General features: G+C 43.0%; 1 protein-coding gene across 1 annotated transcript in view; it reads left to right on the top strand.

Annotated features, from left to right (window-relative positions):
- LOC117079799 (tubulin-specific chaperone cofactor E-like protein) overlaps positions 1–24,518 on the top strand; it is a 168,285-nt gene that overhangs the window by 142,800 nt on the left and 967 nt on the right. The window contains exons 22-29 of the mRNA XM_033203855.1: positions 1,926–2,206; positions 4,852–4,962; positions 6,157–6,359; positions 8,920–9,083; positions 9,542–9,790; positions 21,778–21,940; positions 23,018–23,105; positions 23,712–23,828. Coding sequence (XP_033059746.1) covers positions 1,926–2,206; positions 4,852–4,962; positions 6,157–6,359; positions 8,920–9,083; positions 9,542–9,790; positions 21,778–21,940; positions 23,018–23,105; positions 23,712–23,828 — 1,376 coding nt within the window. The remainder of the gene's footprint in view (positions 1–1,925; positions 2,207–4,851; positions 4,963–6,156; positions 6,360–8,919; positions 9,084–9,541; positions 9,791–21,777; positions 21,941–23,017; positions 23,106–23,711; positions 23,829–24,518) is intronic.

Genomic DNA, 24,518 nt, shown 5'->3' on the forward strand with positions numbered 1-24,518 from the left:
CTCTTTGGAGTTTTGATGCTAAAACTAGGCACATAAGAGACCCCACTAATTTTGTGAATTGCAGAGGAAGGAGTTGGGCTTAGATGATATAACTCTAATTTTCAGGTCATCCAGCCCTTGGCTAAACAGAAGAGTATGCCCAGGATGAGAACTCTGAAGCCTTGACCAGCTGCCCACCCGGGACCTAGGCACCCCTGCTGGGTGTGGAATTAAGAGTTGACTCAGAAGAAGGGCTGTCTTTGACTCCCTTAGTGCTGGGTGTGTCCTTGCCTCTTACAAGAAGGCTTGACTATGGTTGTGTAGGTAGAAGTTGGTGGGAATCAGGAAAGCCTTTTTTAAAAACAGAAGTTACAAGGTTATTATCAGGCCCACCCCCGGCCAGCAAAGAGAGGGTGAGCTAAAGAAGTTATTCCAAAGCCGGGCGCGGTGGCTCAAGCCTGTAATCCCAGCGCTTTGGGAGGTCGGACGGGCGGATCACGAGGTCAGGAGATCGAGACCATCCTGGCTAACACGGTGAAACCCCGTCTCTACTAAAAAAAAAATACAAAAAACTAGCCAGGCGTGGTGGCGGGCGCCTGTAGTCCCAGCTACTCGGGAGGCTGAGGCAGGAGAATGGCATGAACCCGGGAGGCAGAGCTTGCAGTGAGCTGAGATCTGGCCACTGCGCTCCAGCCTGGGTGACAGAGCAAGACTCTGTCTCAAAAAAAAAAAAAAAAAAAGAAAAGAAGTTATTCCAAAGGTTTTAAACTTAGGGCCCCTCAGGGCTGCTGAGTATGTGGATACCTTTCTGGATCTGTAGATATGCTTCTCTTTCTTGTTAGTTCTGCTTGTACAATGGCTCAATCACATTGCTTTACATGCTAAATATCAGCTAAATCCTTAGTCCTGGAAATCACACTTTAAGCCTCTTTGACCCTGCCCCAAGTGCACAGTGAACAATGTATCATGTATTAGACTATCCTGTGAATTATGGGACTCAGAGCTGTGAAAATCATTGGGCAATATCTTGTCCAATCTCTTCCTTTCCTAGGTAAAACAGAGACTAAGACAGAGAATGACATACATGAGGAGGCCCCATATATGGCAAAGCCAGGACGAGATTCCAGGATTCCTAATTTGGTGCTTACTCTAGAATGCTATGCATTGACCCACAGATAGAAAAGAGAGAACTTTGGACATTATATTTAGAACACTACTTTAAGCCACTGTAGTGTTTCCAAAGATAGGCAAGGTTCAGCTCCTCCTGAGGAATTATGATTCTGTTTGAATTTGGCCGGCCTGCCTCCCTCCCTCCTCCCTCCCTCCTCCCTCCCTCCTCCTTCCCTCCCTTCTCCCTTCCCTTCCCTCCCCTCCCCCATACCCCCTGCTCCTCCTCCTCCCCGGTCCCCTCCCCTCCCCTCCTCTTCCTTTTAAAATAAACTGTTATCAGCTGGACACCGACTTTCTTGTAATGTTTTGCTTTTGGTCCCTAATGGCTAAAGTGGAACTGGCTTAGAAGGCTTCCTTTCAAATCTTTAATTCTGCCAAGTATCATTACTATTATCATTATTATATCCATACCTGTTAATGGTTATTATATCAATGGTATCAATCATATCAATCAATTATGCCAAAGCGTTCGTGGTTACTATATCAATATCTGCCTTTCGTGTGGCACTTTGGCCACTAATCCATCATTCCATTTTACCCTCACTGTATTTCAATGGTATAAACAACAGGAATTACCGTTTCACTTTCTTAGATGGATAGAATAGAGACCAGTAGTATCTGATTGCCGAAGGTCACAAAGCTAATTCGTGTTGGAATTGGCACAGTGCACTAGCTTCAGGGGTAGCAAAACAGGTGCAGATGCTATTTACCTTCCATTGAAGATCTCAGATGGCCGTTTTTGCTTCACTCAGTCTGACTAGACCTCTTGCCCCCAGCTGCAACGAGCTGCAGTTCTCACAGTATGCAGCCATGTGTGACAATGTGCACATCCAGAAGATGCAGGGTGATGGCTACTGCCTGAAGCTCACCGACATGAAGGGCTTCTTCCAGCCCTGCTATGGGCTTCTCAATCCCCTCCCATTCTACGAGTCCTGCTACCTGGACGGCTGCTACAACCACAACAAGTTCCAGCTGTGCGGCTCCCTGGCCGCCTACGGGGAGGCCTGCCGCTCTTTCGGGATCCTCAGCACCGAATGGATTGAGAAGGAGAATTGCTGTAAGAGAATGATTTTATTTCTGTGGATTCCATTTTCAGTGAAAAGAACAGCTTTGCTGGTAGCATTGCTTTTTCTAGGGATGACTGGTCCCCTCCAGATTTACTCATAGATCTGCTTTCAGGATTGGATAGTAGAGAGCTGTGAGCTGCAGCCGAGATTCAGTGACGGGCCCCTCCCATGGAGCCTAACCCACCTATGGTTTCTGTTTAGCTATGGAATTTGGAAAACAAACGTGGGAAGATGAGGCTCTCTGGGTTGGAAGAGCCCTGCTTTAGTGGCTTATGAGGTAGAGGGACATAGTGTGGGATTCCCGATGGATTTTAGTTCCCAAACTCATCTCCACCTTGGCTTCTTTAGCATGAGGCCATCCTTTATCAGAAAGCGAAGGCAAGAGCAGGGGGAAGGCAGAGGTGGAATTGAGCTGGTTATGTCCACCTGGGCTGAAAGGAAGCTGCAGGTGGATTGACTGTGGAGATCACATATATTAGATCAGCTGGTAAAAAAAAGATAAACAGAATCTTGTGGGTTTTTTTCTGTAGTAAGAAAATTATTTTGATATGTATTCTATTATTCAATTTGTTCATTTTCCTACTGTGTTAATCAAATAGTGGAGCGATTATAGATGTATACATACACATGTAAACGTGCCATAGACATACATGTGTATCCATATACATAAGTGGTCACTCCCACTAGTGTGGCTAATAGAATGTGTGTTTTGTGCTCTGACCCACACCAACCCAGTGCGTATATAGGTACCACTGTGAAAACAGGCTGACTCCAAGACGATACATACACGTTGGTAAATTTGCAGACCAAACCGGATCAAGTGTAGGAATACATTTAATTCAGAGCCTAAAAACAATGCAGTTAATTAAAATACATTTCAGTGATTTCAGAAACTGTTAACAAGCAAATTACTAGTCTCTGTTGGAAACTAACAAAAATATTTGTTATTAATATTTTACTCTGCTGTGTTCATAAGAATACTTTCAATGACTTAAAAATTAACTGTTTTGAACTTTTCACATTGTCAGGAATTTTTAAAAATACATATATCATTCAAAAAATACTCAAAGCTTCCGTCTGTCTAAGGGCATGTTTTATCTGCCAGTTGGCAGATGGACCACCACATTTGTAAATAAACGTTTCCTTCTTGTGGACTGTAACCTCTGCACCATGTTTCTGTTATTCTGTTTGTCATTCTCATGCAGAGTTGGTCAATCATAACATTTGCTTGGTGGCTGCCATGTGCTTAGCACTGTGCTAGGTACTGGATATACTGGGCCAGTGAAAGGATCTTTATAAAAAGCAGTCTTTTGAAAATAAATATATTTAACTTATGCTGATGGCATTCTTTCAGTTGTCTTTCCAGAAATTAAGACAGGCTTATGCTGAGCCATCCACGCACTCCTACCTAATGTAATTAGTTACCTACCAGAGGGGCGTGGCAGCTGAGTCAGAAGAGGTGTATGGAGCTGTGGGCAGCTTGGGATTTTTGTTTTGTTTTTAAACTCTTTTTTTCCCTGTGTGTGGGGGTATGTGTGTCTGTGGTGAGAACATGAAACTCTACTCTGCTGGTAATTTTCAAGTGTACAGTGTATTGGTACTAACTATAGCCACTTTGATGTACAGTAGATCGCTTGAATTTATTCTTCTTGTCTAAATGAAATTTTGCATCCTTTAAAAACTCTTTTTTAAAAAATTCTTGAAGCCAACTTGGCTCATGCTGGGATTGAACAGTTGTTTCTTTAGCACTGTCCATCATATACCGTGATGAACAGGAGGAATATGCTGTCTTGATAGGCAGAGCGATTCTTTAAATAAAGAAATGAACTTCTAAAAGAAAATGCTCCTAATTAGTGGTTCTCAAACTGAGGCGTTGACTATCTTGCAGGTGATCTCATCTGTTACAGAAATATTGTTCACAGTAACATGATGATGAAACTCCACATAACATCTTTATTTTACTTACAGTTTTACCCTTTTGGCAAAACAGCACCATGAATCTAAGTCAATGCTGGTGACCTGTGTGGAGGTTTTTCCTTTGTCTATTTTTACAAAATCAAGTAGCAGATCACGGGGGAAAGTGAACCAAGAATCAGAAAGGAGTAAGAAGCCCTGGGGTGGGAGACCTCTCTGGGATCTTACTGGCCTTAATATGTTCATTATTGACATATATTTATTGTGCACCAACCATGAGGTGGTTGAATGCTGGAATGTAGAGATAAATGATTTAGATGCTACTCTTTATATAAATATCAGTGCAAATCATTGTGCTATAGTGTAGTAGGTGCCTTAATCGTGGTAAGATTACTGGGGTTAAGAGCATCTGTGCATTCAGTCTTTACCACTTACCTTCGCTTTTGACTTTGGGCAAGTTTCAGCTGTGAAACACAGCTTATAATACTTAGCCTTGAGGAGTATTTGCGAGGGTCAAAGAAGCTAATCCAGGCCCATAGCAGGCACCTATTTGCTAGCTATTGACATTATTTTCTGGAAGGTTGCCCTGTCTGTTAACCTGCAGCTGCCATCTGACCATTTCCAATGTGATTAAAGTGGCAAGTCTGGAGTGGAACCAAATGCTACCGCCTGTAGGTGTGAAAATCAAGTTGTGCATGTTTCTGTGTGTTTTTCTTTTTAGCAGGAGTGGTTGAAGATCCCTGTGTGGGGGCGGACTGTCCCAACCGAACCTGCGAGCTGGGCAATGGCAGGGAGCTGTGTGGCTGCATCGAGCCGCCCCCCTATGGAAATAGTGAGTGACACGGGCCACCTCCCCACCCAGAAAGGCCCCATGGGAGATGCTGCTCTGGGGGAAGGACCTTGATGCATCCCACTTTGAAGCTTTCCTAAACAGTAAAGCTTTCAGGAGCATTTAAGCAGAACAAGGAAGCAATCTGACTGCTTCAAAGTACAGCTACATCCTTTTCCTCAATACATTGTAACACACAAATTTGTACATGAATGGAACCAGCCATTTTCATCTGAGGCCATGTTCAACATCAGAAAGGTCCAAATTGATCTTTTAGATGCACAAGGAAATAGGGTATTTTGATGTCAATATGAAATAATTAGGATGAATGTTATTTAAAGCCAGATTTATTTGGCCCAAAGCTTTTTGGTCCCGAAGATATGTACGACTGAAATGTCTGAAGCAAGCCATAAATAACTAGGACTCCAGGACTTGTTCCTAACTATAGCTCCCTTGGTGTGGAAATGGCCTTGTCCACTGCCGAGCCTGCCTGGATGGCAGCTTGAAGCGGAGCTGCTTTGCCTTCCATCTTTGCTCCCCTTCCTGAACCAAGTAACGCAGAGGCAGCTGCTACATTTAACGGCATTCGAGAATGAAAATCTGGTTGACCAAAGGCTCCTTAGGAGGGGACAAGGGCTTCACGTAAACAGATAAAAATGTTTTTCTCTGTTTCTATAGTGCTTATTAGCCGGTATTTACATGCTCAAGAGAAAATGTCAACTGGTGCATTGCCATGTCAAAAAACAAGCTCCTAGTGCTCACCTGGGAATCGCTAGGGTTCTGCCGAGCCGGATCAGCAGGGGCTTTGGATGTGGCCTGGCCAGTGCTGCTGTCCCTTGGAGGCATGCTCTTCAGCCAGGCCACAATGTGCCAGATTTGGTATGTTCAGTATGTAGCTTACAGAAAAGTAGCTGCCACCAGCAAGGTGGGGGAAGACATGGGTTTGTAAAGAAAAGACAGAAGACACTTTATTAGCATTTTTATCTTTTTAAAAAGGCTCTGCTAATGCCCAAGTTAGTGCTTTGAATGAATTCATATGCTTGCTTGGTCTAATCAAAGCCTAATTAGAAATGCTGCAGTCTTTGAGTGGAGATCATTTGCCTCTTCTAAAGGAGAATGGTAATGGGATGCTTTGCTCCCACTCCTGCAGCAAGACCAACTCCACTGATTTGCCTTTCGTAATAACTGTTCCCACAGACTCACATGACATTATCGATGCAGAGGTGACCTGCAAAGCATCCCAGATGGAAGTGTCCATATCTAAGTGCAAACTCTTCCAGCTCGGTTTTGAGAGGGAGGGCGTGAGGATCAATGACAGACAGTGTACCGGCATCGAGGGGGAAGATTTTATCTCCTTTCAGATCAACAACACCAAAGGGAATTGTGGAAACATTGTGCAGGTGAGAAAAGCAGCAGGAAAGAGCACCTGGCAGAGGCAGCGACAGCTTCGAGTGTTTGCACATTTATTGTCCCGAAAGCCAACTTCAGGATGATCTGCTTAGAAATATGCTCCTTGGAAAACAGCAATAGGCATGTGTAAAATGAAAGACAGCAAGAGCAGTCGTCATTTCATGCTAAGTGGTTGATGGAGTTGAAAGAGTGATGTGTTTTTTCCTTGGTTTGGGATGCCTACTGTGGTTCTTTGTCTTGTATATGGACAGAATTGTGTCTTTTATGCTTCTATTGTTCTTTGAGGCAAATACATCTAGGCTTAGCTATTTCAGGGGGTAAGGGAGTCTCAAACCTCATTTAACAGGTGGCTTCAGGCCTAGTGCTATGGCTCATGCCTGTAATCCCCGTGTGTCTGGAACTGGTGGGTTCTTGGTCTCGCTAACTTCAAGAATGAAGCCGTGGACCCTCGCGGTGAGTGTTACAGTTCTTAAAGATGGTGTGTCTGGAGTTTGTTCCTTCAGACATTCAGATGTGTCTGGAGCTTCTTCCTTCTGGTGGGTTCGTGGTCTCGCTGGCTTCAGGACTGAAGTTGCAGACCTTCACGGTGAGTGTTACTGCTCTTAAAGGCAGCGTGGACCCAAAGAGTGAGTAGCAGCAAGATTTATTGTAAAGAGCGAAAAAATAAAGCTTCCACAGTGTGGAAAGGGACCCCAGCGGGTTGCCACTGGCTGGCTCCCGCAGCCTGCTTTTCTTCCCTTATCTGGCCCCACCCACATCCTGCTGATTGGTCCATTTTACAGAGGGCTGATTGGTCCGTTTTGACAGGGTGCTGATTAGTGCATTTACAATCCCTGAGCTAGACACAGAGTGCTAGACAGAAAAGTTCTCCAAGTCCCCACTGGGTTAGCTAGATGCAGAGTACTGATTGGTGTATTTACACACCTTGAGCTAGACAGAGTGCTGATTGGTGTGTTTATGATCCCTTAGCTAGACATAAAAGTTCTCCAAGTCCCCACTAGGTTAGCTAGATACAGAGTGCTGACTGGTGTATTTACAAACCCTGAGCTAGATACAGAGTGCTGATTGGTGCATTTACAATCCCTTAAGTAGACATAAAGGTTTTCCAAGTCCCCACTAGACTTAGGAGCCCAGTTGGCTTCACCTAGTGCTGCAGGTGGAGCTGCCCGCCAGTTCCAAGCAGAACCTGCACTCCTCAGCCCTTGGGCAGTCAATGGGACCAGGTGCTATGGAGCAGGGGGTGGCTCCCACTGGGGAGGTTTGGGCCCCGAGGGAGCCCACCGTGGAGGGTGGGGCTTGGACATGGCAGGCTGCAGGTCCCCAGCCCTGCTCCTCAGGGAGGCAGCTTGAGGCCTTGGGAGAATTCGAGTGTGGTGCATGTGGGCCAGCAGTGCTGGGGAACCTGGCACAACCTCCACAGCTGCTGGCCAGGGTGCTAAGCCCCTCACTTCCCTGGGCTGGCGCTGGCCTGTGAGCGCAGCATGTAGCCCCGGTTCTTGCCTGCGCCTCTTCACACCTCCCCGCAAGCAGAGGGAGCCGGCTCCGGCCTCCGCCAGCCCAGAGAGGGGCTCCCACAGTGCAGTGGCGGGCTGAAGGGCTCCTCAAGTGCCGCCAGAGTGGATGGCGAGGCCAAGGAGGCACCGAGAGTGAGGGCTGCTAGCACATTGTCACCTCTCACCAGCACCTTGGGAGGCCAAAGCAGAAGGACTGCTAGAGGCCAGGAATTCAAGATGAGCCCAGGCAATATCACAAGACCCTGTCTCTATTAAAAAAAAAAAAAAAAAATCTGAAAATTAGCTGGCTGTGGTGACAGTGCCTGTAGTTGTGTCTGCTTGGAAGGCTGACATGGGAGGATCTTGAGCCCAGGAGTTCAAGGCTGCAGTGAGCTATGATTGCACCACTGCACTCCAGCCTGGGTGACAGTGAGACCCTGTCACTAAAAACAAAACAAAACAAAAAAACAGCTGACTTCAAAAATATAGTAAGGTCCCAACTTTTAATGTCAGATTGTCCAATGTATAGGTTAGCAAAGCATCTTGTTTCTCTTCTTTTTCCATCTTGCTGTGTGTTTTCTATTCATGGCTCTATTTCTTAATACTTTTACCAGAGGTTGAAAGGAGTAAGGAGGTGAAATTTGCGCTTGTTCATGTTGGTCCTTGTAGGGATGTCTGGTGATGGATTTGGTGGAGAAGAGATTTTGAATTAAACATTGAAAAAGAAGATTTCTATTACTCAGCAATGGCAATAGTTCATGCTATTCCTAGCTTGGGGTCCCACAGATAAGTGGGGTCTGGTAGTGGTTAGAATTCAGTAGTGGATGAAATCACCTTCCATGGGTATTCAAGGTTAGCAGACTAAAGGGTGCTGCTGATATCTATTGTAATACTTTTTTGCCTCAAGTAAATGCTAAGGCTAGCTCCATGCTGCTTTATACTGGCCTCTAAGTTATGTATGGAAGGAAGCCATTTCTCCACTTTCAGGGATATGGATTTGACATGCAAGCTACATACTCCCAGATGTAATGATTTCTGACTTCCCCTTGCTCTGCAGTCCAATGGCACTCATATCATATATAAAAACACAATCTGGATCGAAAGTGCCAACAACACTGGCAACATCATCACCAGGGACCGCACGATCAGTGTGGAATTTTCGTGTGCTTATGAGCTGGATATCAAGATCTCCTTGGATTCTGTTGTGAAGCCTATGCTAAGGTAAGGCGCCTCCTGGGCTGTGCACATTGCTTTTTCTTTTCCTTGACAGTTAAGGTTAGCATAATCAAAAGTGCTAGCATTTGTCTTTGATGCCCTAGGAAAAACATAATTCACGTTTCTTGAGCCTCAATCCTTTCAATCAGCATTGTTCAATAGAACTCTCTGTGATGACGGAAATGTTCCATCTGTACTGTTTAATGTGGTGGTTACGTGTGGCTGCTCAGCACTTGAAATGTGGCTCAGGGGGCTGTGAACTGAATTTTTAATTTTATTTAATTTTATTTCATTTAAATGTAAATTGCCCCATGTGGCTAGCAGGTACTATATTGGACAGCACAGCCTTAGACTTTGCTACTGCATGCTTTGCTTTCCCTCTGCATTCTCAGCTTGAAAAATGGTAGATAATTGAATAGGTAACATTGTTTTGGGTTCCTATCTCATAATTGTTTCCGTTTCAGTGTAATTAACCTGACAGTTCCAACCCAAGAAGGCAGCTTCACCACCAAGATGGCTCTCTACAAAAATGCCTCCTACAAACATCCTTACCGCCAGGGTGAAGTAGTGTTGACGACTCGAGATGTGCTGTATGTAGGGGTTTTTGTGGTTGGAGCTGACTCCACACATTTAATCCTAACGCTCAACAAATGCTATGCCACACCCTCCCGAGACAGCAATGATAAGCTCCGATATTTCATCATCGAAGAAGGGTGAGTAACCTCTTTATAGACAACAGTCTCAGAGCTTCAGGTATAATATTGTCTGCATCATTTTTTAAGGAAGGGAATGGAAACTAATATTTGTTGGCTGCCTACGAGGCCAGCATTTTGCATTTATTAATTCATCTAATTCTCAGGGCAACCTATGAGGTAGATATTATAAGCTTCATTTTACAGACAATCAAATAACTTGCCTTAAGTCACACAGAAATATAGTGGTAGGTACCCCAAGTCCATGTGGCATTAACTACATTAACTACAAGATGCTTTATTCTCAAAGTGGGGATTCTGTGCTGTTTACTTTGAACTTCAATTTGGGAAGAATGTGGAATTCTGCAAATGAAAGAATATAATGACAATAACCACAGGTTAATGAACAGGGCATCTATAAAAATAAAAAGGAAATTAACATAATAGCCTATAGACTCAACAAGTTTCCCTTTACTCACTACTATATGCTTACCACCTAGTATGTTTCCTGAAAACAGTGATTACACAACAAAATTTCTTGAATGAATAAATGAATGAGAAGAAAAGACTGTAGACCAACCACAATAATTGTCTTTATTAAAAACAAAAATACTTTCTGGATATGTTAGACAGTTTACATTTATTGTAATAGATTTTGTAACAATTCACTGTAACAGCTTTATTACAAAGATAATTTATATGTAATACAATTTACTTGCTTTAAGTGTAAAAATCAATGTTAATTGATTGGTAAATTTGCAGAGAATTGCAAATATCACCATAATCTGATTTTAGAACATTTTTGTCACTCCAATAGTTACTTTTTATATGAATTTCTTTTTAAAATATATTGATACATTTACATATTTATGGAGTATATATGATATTTTGATACATGCATTAAATATGTAGTGCTCAGATCAGGGAATCTACCTTGGATATGTGTCTTTGCTTTGTGTTGGGAGCATTTCAAATCTTTTCTTCTGGCTATTTTGAAATATATAATAAATTGTTGTTAACTATAGTCACCCTACTGTGCTATCAAACACTAGAACTTATTCCTTTTATCTAAATGCATATTTGTAGCCATTAACCAACCTCTGTCCATCCCAGCTTCTTACCCACCCTTTGGTAACTATCAGTCTACTCTGTACTTCCATGAGATCAACTTTTGAAGCTCCCACATATGAGTGACAAACTGAGATATTTGTCTTTCTGTGCCTGGCTTATTTCATTTAACATATTGACTTCCAGTTCTGACCATGTTGTTGCAAATGATAGGATTTCATTTCTTTTTAAGGCTGAATAGTATTCCCTTGTGTATATATATCACATCTTCTTTATCCATTCATCCACTGATGTATACTTAGGTCGATACCATATCTTGGCTATTGTGAATAGTGCTGCAATAAACATAGAAGTGTAGAAATATTCTTTGAATATACTAATTTCCTTTCCTTTGGAGAAATACTCAGTAGTGGCCTTGCTGGATCATGTGGTAGTTCTGTTTTTAGGGTTTTTTTTTTTTGGTGTGTGTGTGTGTGTGTGCATGTGTGTGAAACCTCTGTAGTGTTTCCCATAATGACTGTACTCATTTATATTCCCACCAGTAGTGTAGAAGAGTTCCCCTTTCTCCATATCCTCACCAGCATTTGTTACTTTTTGTCTTTTTAATAGTAGCCATTTTAACTGGCATGACATGATATCTCATTATGGTTTTGATTTTTATTTCCCTGATGATTAATAATGTTGAGCATTTTTTTTTTTGTATACTTGTTGTCCATTTGTATGTCTTCATTTGAGAAATATTTATGCAAATCCTTTGCCCGGTTTTTAAAGGAATTATTTGTTTTCTTGCTGTTGAGTTGTTTGAGTTTCTTGCATATTCTGGATACGAATCCCTTGTTGGATGAATACTTTGCAAATATTTTCTTTTATTCAACAGGTTGTCTCTTCATTTTGTTGGTTGTTTTCTTTGCCGTGTAGAAACTTTTTAGTTTAATATAGTCCCATTTGTCTATTTTTGCTTTGTTGCTTGGGCTTTTGAAATCTTACCCATAAAATATTTGCCTCAACCAATGATGAAGCATGTTCACTTTGTTTTCTTCTAGTAGCTTTATAGTTTCTGGTTGCACATTTAAATCCACTTTGAGTTGATTTTTGTTTATGGTGAGACACAAGGGTATAATTTAATTCTTCTGCTTATGGATATCCAGTTTTCTCAGCACCAGTTTTTGAAGAGAACGTCCTTTCCCCAATGTATGTTCTTGACGTCTTTGTGGAAAATCAGTTGGCTGTAAATACATGGATTTACTTCTGAGTTCTGTTTTGTTACACTGGTCTATGTGTCTGTTTTTATACCAATATCATGCTGTTTTGGCTACTATAGCTTCACACTATACTTAAAAGTCAGGTAGTGTAATGTCTGCAGCTTTGTTCTTTTTACTGAGTATTGCTTGGGCTATTCAGGGTCTATTGTGGCTCTATACAAATTTTAGGATTTTTTTTTTTCTATTTCTGTGAAGAATTTCATTGGTATATTGATAGGGATTGTATTCAATCTGTGGATTTTTTTTGTGGGTAGTACGGTCACCTTAACAATATCAATACTCCCAGTCCATAAGCATGAGATATCTTTCCATTTGTTTGTCCTCTTCATTTTGTAATTTTCCTTGTAGAGATCTTTCACTTGGTTAAATTTATTCCTAGATTTCTTATTTTTTTGTAAGTATTGTAAATGAGACTGCCTTCTTGATTTTTTTCGCTGCTAGTTCATTATTGGTGTATAAAAATGCTACTAATTTTTGCATGCTGTTTTTATGTCCTGCAACTTTACTGAATTTGTTTATCTATTCTAAGAGTTTTTGATGGAATCTTTAGGTTTTTCTGTATATAAGATCATGTTATCTGCAAAGGGAAGTTTGACTTTCTATTTCCCAATTTGGATGTCTTTTTTTTTTTTTTTTTTTTTTTTTGAGACGGAGTCTCGCTCTGTCGCCCAGGCTGGAGTGCAGTGGCGCAATCTCGGCTCACTGCAAGCTCCTCCTCCCGGGTTCACACCATTCTCCTGCCTCAGCCTCCCGAGTAGCTGGGACTACAGGCACCCGCCACCACGCCCGTCTAATTTTTTGTATTTTTAGTAGAGACGGGGTTTCACCATGTTAGCCAGGATGGTCTCGATCTCCTGACCTCGTGATCTGCCTGCCTCGGCCTCCCAAAGTGCTGGGATTACAGGCTTGAGCCACCACGCCCAGCCTGGATGTCTTTTATTTTTTTCTCTTGCTTGATTGAACTGGCTAGGAATTCTAGTACTATGTTAATAAGAATGATGAGAATGAGAATCCATGAATTGTTCCAGTACTTTCAGCTTTTCTTCATTCAGTATGATATTACCCATGGGTTTGTCATATATGGCTTTTATTATGTTGACGCATGTTCCTTCTGTTTCTAATATTTTGAGAATTTTTATCACAAAGGGATGTTGAATTTTATGAAATGCTTTTTGTGCATCTATTGAGATAATTTTATGGTTTTTATTGTTCATTCTTATGTGATATATGACATTTGTTGATTTGTATATATTGAAACATTCTTGCATCCCTGGAATAAATCCTGCTTGATCATGGTGTATTATCTTTTTGATGTGTTGTTGGATTCAGTTTGCTAGTATTTTATTGAGGATTTTTGCATCTATGTTTAGACATTGGCTTGTAGTGTGTGTTTGTGTGTGTGTGTGTGTGTGTGTGTGTGTGTGTGTGGTGTCCAGGTCTAGTTTTGGTATCAGGGTAATGCCTTGTAGAATGAGCTAGGAAGAATCCCCAAATTCCCTCCTCTTCAGTTTTTTTGAAATAGTTTAGGAAGCATTGGTGTTAGTTCTTCTTTGTAAGTATGGTAGAATTTAGCAGTAAAGACAACTAGTCCTGGACTTTTCTTTGCTGAGAGACATTTTGTTCCTGATTCCATCTTGTTATTAGATATTGGTCTGTTCAGGTTTTCTATTTCTTCCTGGTTCAACCTTGGTAGGTTGTATGTGTACAACAATCTATCCATTTTCTGTAGGTTTTACAAAGTGTATAGTTGTTCATGACAGTCTGTAATGATTCTTCGTATTTCTGTGCTATCAGTAGTATTATCTTCTTTTTTATTTCTGATTTTAATTTGAGTTTTCTGTCTTTTTTCCCCTTAAGTTAGTCTAACCAGTGCTTTATCAATTTTGTTATCTTTTTAAAACATGAATTTACATTTCATTGATTCTTTGCTTGTTTTAGTCTCTACTTTATTTAGCTATGGCCTAATCTTTATTATTTTTTGCCTTCTACTAATTTTGGATTTAATTTTCCACTTTTTTGATGTAGGTGTATATTGCAATAAATTTCCCTCTTAGCACTGTTTTTTGTCGTATCTCACATGTTTTGGTATGTTCTGTTTCCATTTTCACTTGTTTAAAAAAATTTTTTAAATCTGCTTCTTAATTTATTCATTGACCCAGTGGTTGTTCAGGAGCATGTTGCCTAATTTCTAAGTATTTATTCAGTGTCCAAAATTTCTCTTGTTATTGATTTCTAGTTTTATTCCATTGTGGTCTAAGAAGATAGTCGATATGATTTCAATTTTTAAAAATTTGTCAGGACTTGGTTTTTGGCCTAACATATGGTCTATCTTGGAAAATATTCTGTGTACTAATGAGAAAAATGTGTATTCTGCAGCTGTTGGGTAAAATGTTCTGTAAATGCCTGTGAGGTCCATTTGGTCTAAAGTGCAATATAAATAAAATTTTTCTGTTGATTTGCTTTCCAATGTTGAGAGTAAGATGTTAAATTCCCCAACTTTCATTACTTTGGAATTTATCTCTCCCTTTAGATCCAATAATATTTGCTTTATACATCTGGGTGCTGTGATGTTGGATAGATATATATTTAGAATTGTTGTATCCTCTTGCTGAATTTATCCTTTCATCATTATGTAATGATCTTCTTTGTCTCTTTTTACAGCCTTTGACTTAAAGTCTGTTATATCTGATATAAATATAGCTACCCCTGCTTGCTTTTGGTTTTGCTTTTCACAACTTATCTTTTTCCATCCCATTACTTTCAGTCTATGTGTGTCTTTTACAGGTGAAGTGAGTTTCTTGTAGGCAGCATATATTTGAGTTTTTTGTTTGTTTGTTTGTTTTTAGCTGTTCAGCCAGTCTATATCTTTTAAGTGGGGAATTTAATCTGCTTACATTCAAGGTTATTACTGATAAGTGAGAACTTATTCCTGTCATTTTGTTTATTGTTTTATGGGTGTTTGTATACCCTTTGTTTCATTCTCTCTTATTTATTATTGTGGTTTGGTGGCTTTCTGTAGTAGTAACATTTGACTCCTTCTCTTTCTCTTTTGTGTGTATGATCTACCATTGAGTTTTACACTTTTATGTGTTTTTATTATGTCATATATCAACCTTTCACTTCCAAATGTAGGACATACTTGAATTTTCTTGTAGGGCTGGCCTGGTGGTGAATTCCCTCAGTTTTTGATTGTCTGGGAAATACTATTTTTTCTTCATTTTTGAAGGATAGCTTTGCTGGGTGTAGTATTCTTGATTAGCAGGTATTTTCTTTCTTTCAGCACTTTGAATATATCCTTGCATTCTGTCCTATCCTGTAAGAGTTCTGCTGAGAGATCTGCTGTTGGTCTGATGGGGTTCCATTATCTATAACTTGGTGCTTTTCTTTCACTGTTTTTAGAATTCTGTCTTTGGCTTTTGTCACTTTGAGTATAATATGCCTTGGAGAAGACATTTTTGGGTTGAATCTCTTTGGGATCTTTGAGCTTCCTGTATGTAGGTGTTTATATCTCATGCAAGACTTGGGAAGTTTTTAGTTATTATTTCATTACATAGGTTTTCTGTGCCTTTGGACATCTTTTGCCCTTCTGGAACTCCCCAAATTAGAATATTTGGTCACTTTATAGTGTATTATATTTCACATAGAATTTCTTCTTTCTTTCTTATTCCTTTGTTTGTTTGTTTGTTTGTTTTTGCCTGACTAGGTTATTTCAAAAGACCTGTATTCAAGAATTATTTATTCTGGCCAGGTGCAGTGGCTCATGCCTGTAATCCCAGCACTTTGAGAGGCCGAGGCAGGCCGATCATGAGGTAAGGAGATCGAGACCATCCTAGTTAACACAGTGAAACCCTGTCTCTACTAAAAATACAAAAAATTAGCCAGGCATGGTGGCGAGTGTCTGTAGTCCCAGCTACTCAGGAGGTTGAAGCAGGAGAATCACTTGAACTCAGGAGGCAGAGGTTGCAGTGAGCTCAGATCACACCACTGCACTCCAGCCTGGCAACAGAGCAAGACTCCATCTCAAAACAAAAAAATTATTTATTCTGTTTGATCTAGCATATTGTTGAAGCTGTTGACTGTATTTTTCAGTTTTATTCATTGAATTCTTCAGTTCCAGAATTTCTGTTTGGTTCTTTTTGTTTGTCTCTTTGTTGAATTTCTCACTCAGATCATGAATTATTTTTCTGATTTCTTCGTATTGTGTTTTCCTGGGTCTCACTGAACTTCTTTAATATCATTATATTGAATTCTTTCTCAGGTATTTCATAGATTTCTTTCTGGTTGGAATGTGTTGCTGGAGAATTATTATTTTGTTTTATTTTTTATATCTTGAAATGGAATTTTGCTCTTGTTGCCCAGGCTGGAGTGCAGTGGCACAATCTCGGCTCATTGCAACCTCTGCCTCCTGGGTTCAAGCAATTCTCCTGCCTCAGTCTCCTGAGTAGCTGGAATTACAAGCACGTGCCACCACGCCTGGCTAATTTTTGTACTTTTGGTAGAGATGGGGTTTCTCCATGTTGGTCAGGCTGGTCCTGAACTCCCAATCTCAGGTGATCCACCCACCTTGGCCTCACAAAGTGCTGGGATTTCAGGCGTGAGCCACCGTGCCTGGTTACTGGAGAATTATGGTGTTCTTACTGTGTCCTTGCTTTTTTATATTTCTTACGTCCTTATGTTTGTTTCTGTGCATCTGGTATCATAGTTGCTTCTCCAATTTTATGGACTGGCTTTTATAGGGACGTTGTTTTTCCTGTAGATGTATCTATAGTGTTGGTTGGATTTGACTTTGGCTTTGATTCTGGGTGGACACAGCAGTGTAGTCTCCATATGATTTCTTCAGCTGTAATCAGCATCAGTCATGTCTGTGAGTTAGTCAGTGACTTAGGCTATTAGTGGAGGATATGGTGAGGCTTTGCTGGGGACAGGGATGCCAGATGAGCCAGTCCTTGGGTACCAGTGGTGGTGATAGCAGGCCAGCATGCCAGCTTTTGGGCCCCTGGGTGGCATTAACAAGCACTCATGGTAGTAGGTCTAGGTGGGCCAATCCTTGGTCAGTGGTAGCAGTGGGCCAGGTGGGTGGGTGGGTCCTCGGGCCCTAAGTGGTGTATGTGGCATCAGTGATGGCAGTAGCAGCAGTGGCCCAACTCTTAGGCCCCAAAGCCTCACATGGGAGTGCCAGTGGTGGTGGTGGTGGGCTAGTCCTCAGGTCCTCAGGTGGCACACGGCTGAGTTCTGACAGTGGTGGCAGGCTGGGTAGGCCTGTCCTCAGGTTCCCAAAAGGCAAATTTTAATGTAGTTGCTGGCAGTGGTGGACAGGGCAGGGCAATCTGTAAGCCCCCAGATGATGTGCATGGGTGCTGGGAGTGGCAAGCAGGGCAGGCCAATCTTTAGATCCCTTGATGACATGTGTGAGCACAGGGGTGGGCTGGTCCCCAGGCCCCCTGATGGTGCATGTGAGCACTGGCAGTGGGTTGCAGGTCTGTTGTCAGGCCCCCCTGATGGTGCATGCAGCCATCAGTATTAGTGGATGGTGCAGGTTGATCCCTAAATCCCCCCAACGACACACGTGGTTGCTAGTGGTGGTGGTAACAGATTGGGCAGGCCTGTCCTTAGACCCCTGGAAGACGTGTATGGGCACCAGTGGTGACTGGTGGATGAGTCAAACCCCAGATCCCGCGACAGCATACATGGGCACCAGTGGTGGTGGGTGGGGCAGGCCTGTCCTCAGGCCTCAGGACGCCACCTGGTGGGCTGATCTTCAGGCCCTCTGAAGGTGTATATGGGTGTCTGGTGGCCCTGATGCTGGGGAAGTGGCAGAGTTGCTGACAGTGGCAGCAGCTGCAGGCAGGTGGCTCTTGGGTTCTGGGGAGCTTGTGCGTCAGTCCCTTGGCCCTGGGACAGCCTCCCTGGTGCACTGCATCACCTGTTCCCCAGGGTGTAGGACACTGTGTGGGTGAGAGTGCTGTAGACACAGCTGCACCACTGAGTTCAGCCAGTGTTGTGAACCTGCAGCCTTTTGAGTAGACATGAGCGGTAGGTGTTAGCAGGGCTCCAGGGATGTGGAGAAGCAGGGGCTGTTGGACCCCAGGGCAAGATATAGTCTGACGGGGGCTGGGCTCTCAACATGGTGCCATGCTGCAGCTGCTTGGGTCTGGGGGGCTGGAGGCTGTGCGATTCAGTGTGAACGCCTTCTCTGGAACAATACTGTTATGTGGAGTCCAGGTAGCTTCCTATACGAGTCTCAGGGTCCAAATGGCTCTCCTATGGCTAGCATTACCAAAGTCTGCAGTGGAATATGGACCACTGGGGATCTCTCAATTAACCTTTTCCCACATTGGGAAGTTTCTCCTGGCTCCAAGCTGACCCTAGCAGGGCCAACTGCTTTGTTTCCCTCTATTTTCATGCCTCAGAGATCCTCTGTCCCTCTTTTGCTGAATTCCAGTGTTTTTTCTCTGATGCTCTATTCAACTTGTGATAGTCTTTTTATTGTTTGGGCCCATCTTTGTTAGGGAGGCACGTTCTGGGTGCCTCTAGCCAGCCATCTTGAAGCCCATAATAATTTTTCTGGGAGACACCGTCTCACTCTGTTTCCCAGGCCCCAGGCTAGAGTGTGGTGATATGATCATGGCTCAATGCGGTCTCAGCGTCCTGGGCTCAAGTGATCCTCCCACCTCAGCCTCCTGAGTAGCGGGGACTACAGGCGCACACCACCATGCCCGGTGAATTTTCTGTATTTTTTGTAGAGACTTAGTCTCCCTATGTTGTTCAGGCTGGTCTTGCACTCTTGGGCTCAAGTGATCCTCCCATCTTTGCCTCCCAAAGTCCTAGGATTACAGGTGTGACCTACCATGCCAGCCAGCCTACAATAATTCTTAAAGCAGGTAAATGTATTAATCAGAATTCTGAGTGGTAGAGACCAATTCAAACCAGTTTATGCAAAAATCAAGGCATTTAATGGTTATAACACCAAATCACAGGAGTGGATGTGACTTCAGAGATGATTGGACCCAGGGAGCCAGATGCTATCAAGACTCTCCTCAGGCTTTATCCCTTCTCTCTCTCTCTGTCTCTGTCTCTCTCTCTCTCATTGACCTTGTTAGACACTGGCAATCCTAGACTCACATTCTTATAGCATTGTAACCACTGAGAAGAGAGCACTTCTAACTCCAGTGCAGGGAATCCCAGGCCTATCCTGGACCACTTGCTTATCCTTTGTTTGGCAGGTAGGGATATACACCATTGAATTTGCCTGGCCTGGTCAGCCCCCACCCCTGTGGTGGTCAGAGAGTGCTTTGGATACAGTAAGTAGCTTTATGGTTGAGGGGAAGAGGCATGGTTTCCCAAGAGAAGACGGGTGTGGTTCTGGGAAGACAAACAATAGACATTCACTAGTTTACAGATGAAACAGGCTCAGAGAGACTAGGCACAGAGCTCACTCAAGGTCACACAACTATCAAGGAGCAGAGAAGAAATCCTTTTAGGTTTAAAGACACACCGACTCCCTAAGTGACCAGGTGTGGTGAGTGGCATGGGTTGCTGAGGTGTATTGTGGAATTTTCAGCAAAGACCTCACTAAGGCATTTGTATTTCTGAATTGGTGTTTATCCTCCTTAGAGGGCAAAAGAGGAACGTGGCGACTCTTGGTGTGCTTCAGGCCTAGATGAGTGGGTGAGCATCACAATTATCCTTTTGTTCATGTTTCTTCCTCCTCTCATTGTATTCCTTTTGCAACGTAAAAGGGTTAATATATGAGACACTCTACAAATGCAAATCCAGATTATAGGGCTTATGTCTCCTTTGAAGGACGTGGTAGCCTTTAACATTTTTAAAATGGTATTTAAAAGACTTGACCCAGAGAGGGAGAGCAAGCCAAGGAGCATATTCATAAATCTCAGCTTACCCCAGTGTCTGTCTGAATAAACATCTTCAGATTAAACCGTGGTTGGGTGGGAAGTGACTTCTTTATGTAGGTGAATGAATCCATCAGTCCTCCTAACCTTTCTTGGAGGGATGTGGTTATTGTTTTTTTCCCAGCAAACTTAGGGAAACCAGATGTTCAATGCTTAATGAATAGCTGCAAAATGGGTCCACTAAAGTATTTTGGGGGTCAGTTGTTTCTCTCCAGCTGTGTGGAGGGCAGAGACAGCAGCAGCTTCTACAAGTGGCTTGTAAGTCTGGGGACACGCAGGCCACTTCTGTTTTCATGTGCTCGACAGAGGAAGGGGCAGATGTTTCATTGTTAACAGAAGATTCTAGTGCTTAGTGTCTGTGCTCAGTCTAAGAAAGACACCCAGATATCCATTCCTGCCTCGCTATGCCCCTTCCTTCAGTGTTGCTGATACCTAAACTTCAAGTCCCAGGGAGAGAATTGGTGGTGTGGTTAAGAGGGAAGGTCTGTGTGAAGGCTGAAGAGCTATTAACGCTTTAGAATCCTTGAGCCTGTTCAGGTTATCCAAATAAATAACAGTGTCAAGAAAAAGTATGGCATATAAGTTTTTGTTTCAAAGCACTTAAGAGACTATTGGACTATTGCCTTAAAAAGCGACTTGCATTTTGCCTGGAAGGCTAAATGTGTGGGAATGCTGAAGGATAACTTCACGTTTTAATTTTCCTTATTGCTAAGCTATTTAATCTTGTGGACTAGGGAGAAGAATCATAAGAGTCACCCTTTTTATCTTTATCATTTTAAAGAGCTTTTTGATTCCTACGGGCCAGTCTTGGCCGTGGCAACACCATTCGCTCACTCAATCATTCATCTGACAAAAATTTTCAAATACATGCCACATGCCATGTGGTGCAGTGGAGACACAGTAAGGAATATGACTTGGTTTCTGCGCTCATGGATTTCAACAGAGGGCTGTTGGCAAATCCAGGAAAGGCCATTTGTTTGTGCCTTGTCTGGGCATGACTAGGGAACATTTATAAAGGAGAGGGTGCCATAGAACTGGTGTTGGAGAAAGGGCAGGAGTGATGCATTGGACAAAGAGTAGGAAGATCTTCCAGGCGGGGGAAACATTGCGTGAAAAGACACAGGACTATAGGAGACTCTGATGCCTTTGGGGAATTATACGTAGTTGAAGCAAGATCTCTGTGCCTGAGAGATGTCTTGGCTGGGGTTGTCTCTTGGCTCAATACCACAAGGAAGGGGACTGAGTAAAGTGACAGTCAGCTCCATCAAAGCGACTCTGCAGCTCACCCTGACCGGTCGTCTTTCCCCTCCAGCTCCTACCTATTTTAACATGTGGGAAGTATTCCCAACAGGGTTTGCGTCAGGGGCCCCTGCCAACATTGATAATTAACTGCTGAAAGTACAGAAGAAGTAAGAATGAATCTTGTGTTTATTAAATTGCTATCGGTAAAACACAGCATTATGAGGGGGCAGAATGAGAAACTGAAGCGTGGGGAAATTGAGTGTGGTCCTTGCAGTCGTTTCGTTTTTAGTTGCAGTTAGGATACTAATTCGAGGCGGTGTTTGATGTTTCAAAACAAACTATGAAAATATGAAGGAGTGATAATAAATGACAAACCCAAGCAGTCCAGAGGTCACTTTCAAATGTAAAGGCATTTCTGCCACTTATGACGGTTTTATGTGAACAGTGAAATTTTGAAATGAAGAGGAGGATTAAAGTATAAGAGGAAAACATGTGAAGCAGAGATTCCATTATTTTTTCTGAATAGGTGTCAGAACATCAAAGATAACACCATCGGCATCGAGGAGAATGCAGTCTCCCTGACCTGTCGCTTTCACGTCACCGTCTTTAAATTCATAGGGGATTACGACGAAGTTCACCTTCACTGTGCGGTGTCACTCTGCGACTCAGAAAAGTACTCCTGTAAAATCGTAAGTGAGAGTGTGAAAACAAAGTGCTTAGCCTTGTTTCTCACTGTCTCGGTTTCCCAACATGAGGATCGTGAATGCCAGGTGGCCAGACTGGAAGCATTCATAGATGCTTGGGGTGGACAGTCATCTGTGATGGGACAGTGAGAGAAAACATGGGGAAATATATCTATTTACTCTTCTGTCTCTTAATTGTCAACCAGTCATGGGCTTAACGCTAGAGTAGGGTTTCTCAAAGCTCGGCACTGTTGATATTTTGGACGGAATAATTCTTTGTTCTGTGCATTGTAGGATGTTAGCAACATTCCTCACCTCTACCCATGGATACCAATCACACCTTCCCCCAGTTTCAACACCCAAAATGTCTCCAGATGTTGCCAGTTGGTCTGGCTGAGAACCACTGCACTAGAGTCTCAAGGAGCCAGGCGGCCTGACTCTAATGACCATTGGGCCAAGTTCCACTCCACTACAGAACCAAACTCTTGAGCTCGGGATACAGTTTATCCAGGTGTCCTGCAGCTCACTTGATCTACATCAGGACTCTGGAGGGGATGAGGGATGAAGTAGCAAACCAGTCATCTCTTCTGTGCCAGGCTTCCACCCCCACCACTTACGGGCTGGGTCCTTACGATCTGATTACCCGATACCTGGCCCCTAGCCTTTAACATTGCAGCTTTATGCTAACACCATGTTTGCAGAATCAAGATGATGTGAATTACGGTCAGGGTAACTTACAGATGATACTGCATACATTAGTGCCTGATGGGGTACAGCAATCCTATTCCTGGGCAGGGAGCCTCTTTGAATCTCATGCCAGTGTGGATCCATCAGAAATGAAGGAGAGATTTTTAAAAAGGAAAAAGTACTAATTCCAGTGTGGAGGGTGTGTTTAATTCTGTTCAACACACAGCCTAGAGTCCCAGAGGATTCGATGATCAAGAATGCATTGGTTCTAATTAATCTGAGCAGCAATAATGCTTGAGGCCAGAGTCACTGCCTCTTTTAGAGGTGAAAACATGGTGAAGAATAAGTTACCAGCTTAACTGTGGGAAATTTTTCCCCTGGCGTTTTGTCTTGCAGACTTGCCCACAAAATTCCAGGATTGCCACAGATTACACGAAAGAACCCAAAGAACAGATCATTTCAGTGGGACCTATTAGGAGAAAAAGTATGTATGTTCTCTAAAACACACCCTAAATTATTAAAACAATGGGATTTGAAGGCTCAGACGTGTTTCACCTCTGATGTGGGTCCAGTGGATGAGGAGGCTGGTGTTGGGGACACCGGTTTGAGAACATCACCCACTTCCTTAAAGACATCTTTTCATTGACTTATAAACATTCAACAATGGCATTGAGCTTTTCTTTGTCCTTCTCTTTTTTTGGGGGGGGGGTGTAGGGGGGGAACTGAGTCTCGCTCTGTCTCCCAGGCTGGAGTGCAGTGGTGCGATCTCGGCTCACTGCAAGCTTTTCCTCCCGGGTTTATGCCATTCTCCTGCCTCAGCCTCCCGAGTAGCTGGGACTACAGGCGCCTGCCACCATGCCCAGCTAATTTTTTTGTATTTTTAGTAGAGACAGGGTTTCACCGTGTTAGCCAGGATGGTCTCGATCTCCTGACCTCGTGATCCACCCACCTCGGCTTCCCAAAGTGCTGGGATTACAGGCGTGAGCCACGGCACCCGGCCTGTCTTCCTCTATTTTTAAAGCCTTGCCCTTCGATACCAGTGGAAGGGTTGAACTGTCTGTAGTTAATCTTCCTAACTGCTCTTTTGCAGGGCTGGACTGGTGTGAGGACAATGGAGGGTGTGAGCAGATTTGCACGAGCAGAGTGGACGGGCCTCTCTGCAGCTGTGTAACAGGAACCCTGCAGGAGGATGGCAAAAGCTGCAGAGGTAGACGCTCTTCTACCTTGGGGCAGGCAGCTAGGGGACACGGGAGGTTCTTTACCCCCAGAAGGAGAAATTCAGATTTGAAGCCCACTCAGTCAGCAACTCTCCCTCAAAAACTCCAGAAATTAAGGAGGAAAGATGGGGAACATACCCAAGGAATTCTAGGGCCATTAAACAAACAAACAACAACAACAACAACAACAAAAAACCTTGCTTTTTCACCTAGAATATAAAGGTAATTTAAAAAACAAGTTATCCAGCCATTTAAGGACCATATATTGGCCTACATCTGGCTGTCAAGTCTACTCGGGCTAAAGTTGGGATTGGGATGCTTCCTCCAGCAACCAAGCTTTAGCACATGGTTTCCCTGACCTCTTATGAGGTTGGCAGGACTCTCTTCTTTTTTGAGATGGAATCTCGCTCTGTCACCCAGGCTGGAGTGCAGTGGCACCCTGAGATCCTTAGACGAAATTTTTTTTTTTCCCCTGAGACAGAGTCTCAGCTCACTGCAACCTCTGCCTCCCGGGTTCAAGCGATTCTCCTGACTCAACCTCCCGAGTAACTGGGACTACAGGCACACGCCACCATGCCCGGCTAATTTTTGTATTTTTAGTAGAGACGGGTTTCACCATATTGATCAGACTGGTCTCAAACTCCTGACCTCGTGATCCTCCCGCCTTGGCCTCCCAAAGT

This window comes from Trachypithecus francoisi, unplaced genomic scaffold (assembly GCF_009764315.1).
Source record: "Trachypithecus francoisi isolate TF-2019V2 unplaced genomic scaffold, Tfra_2.0 Lachesis_group8, whole genome shotgun sequence".
Lineage (NCBI taxonomy): Eukaryota > Metazoa > Chordata > Mammalia > Primates > Cercopithecidae > Trachypithecus > Trachypithecus francoisi.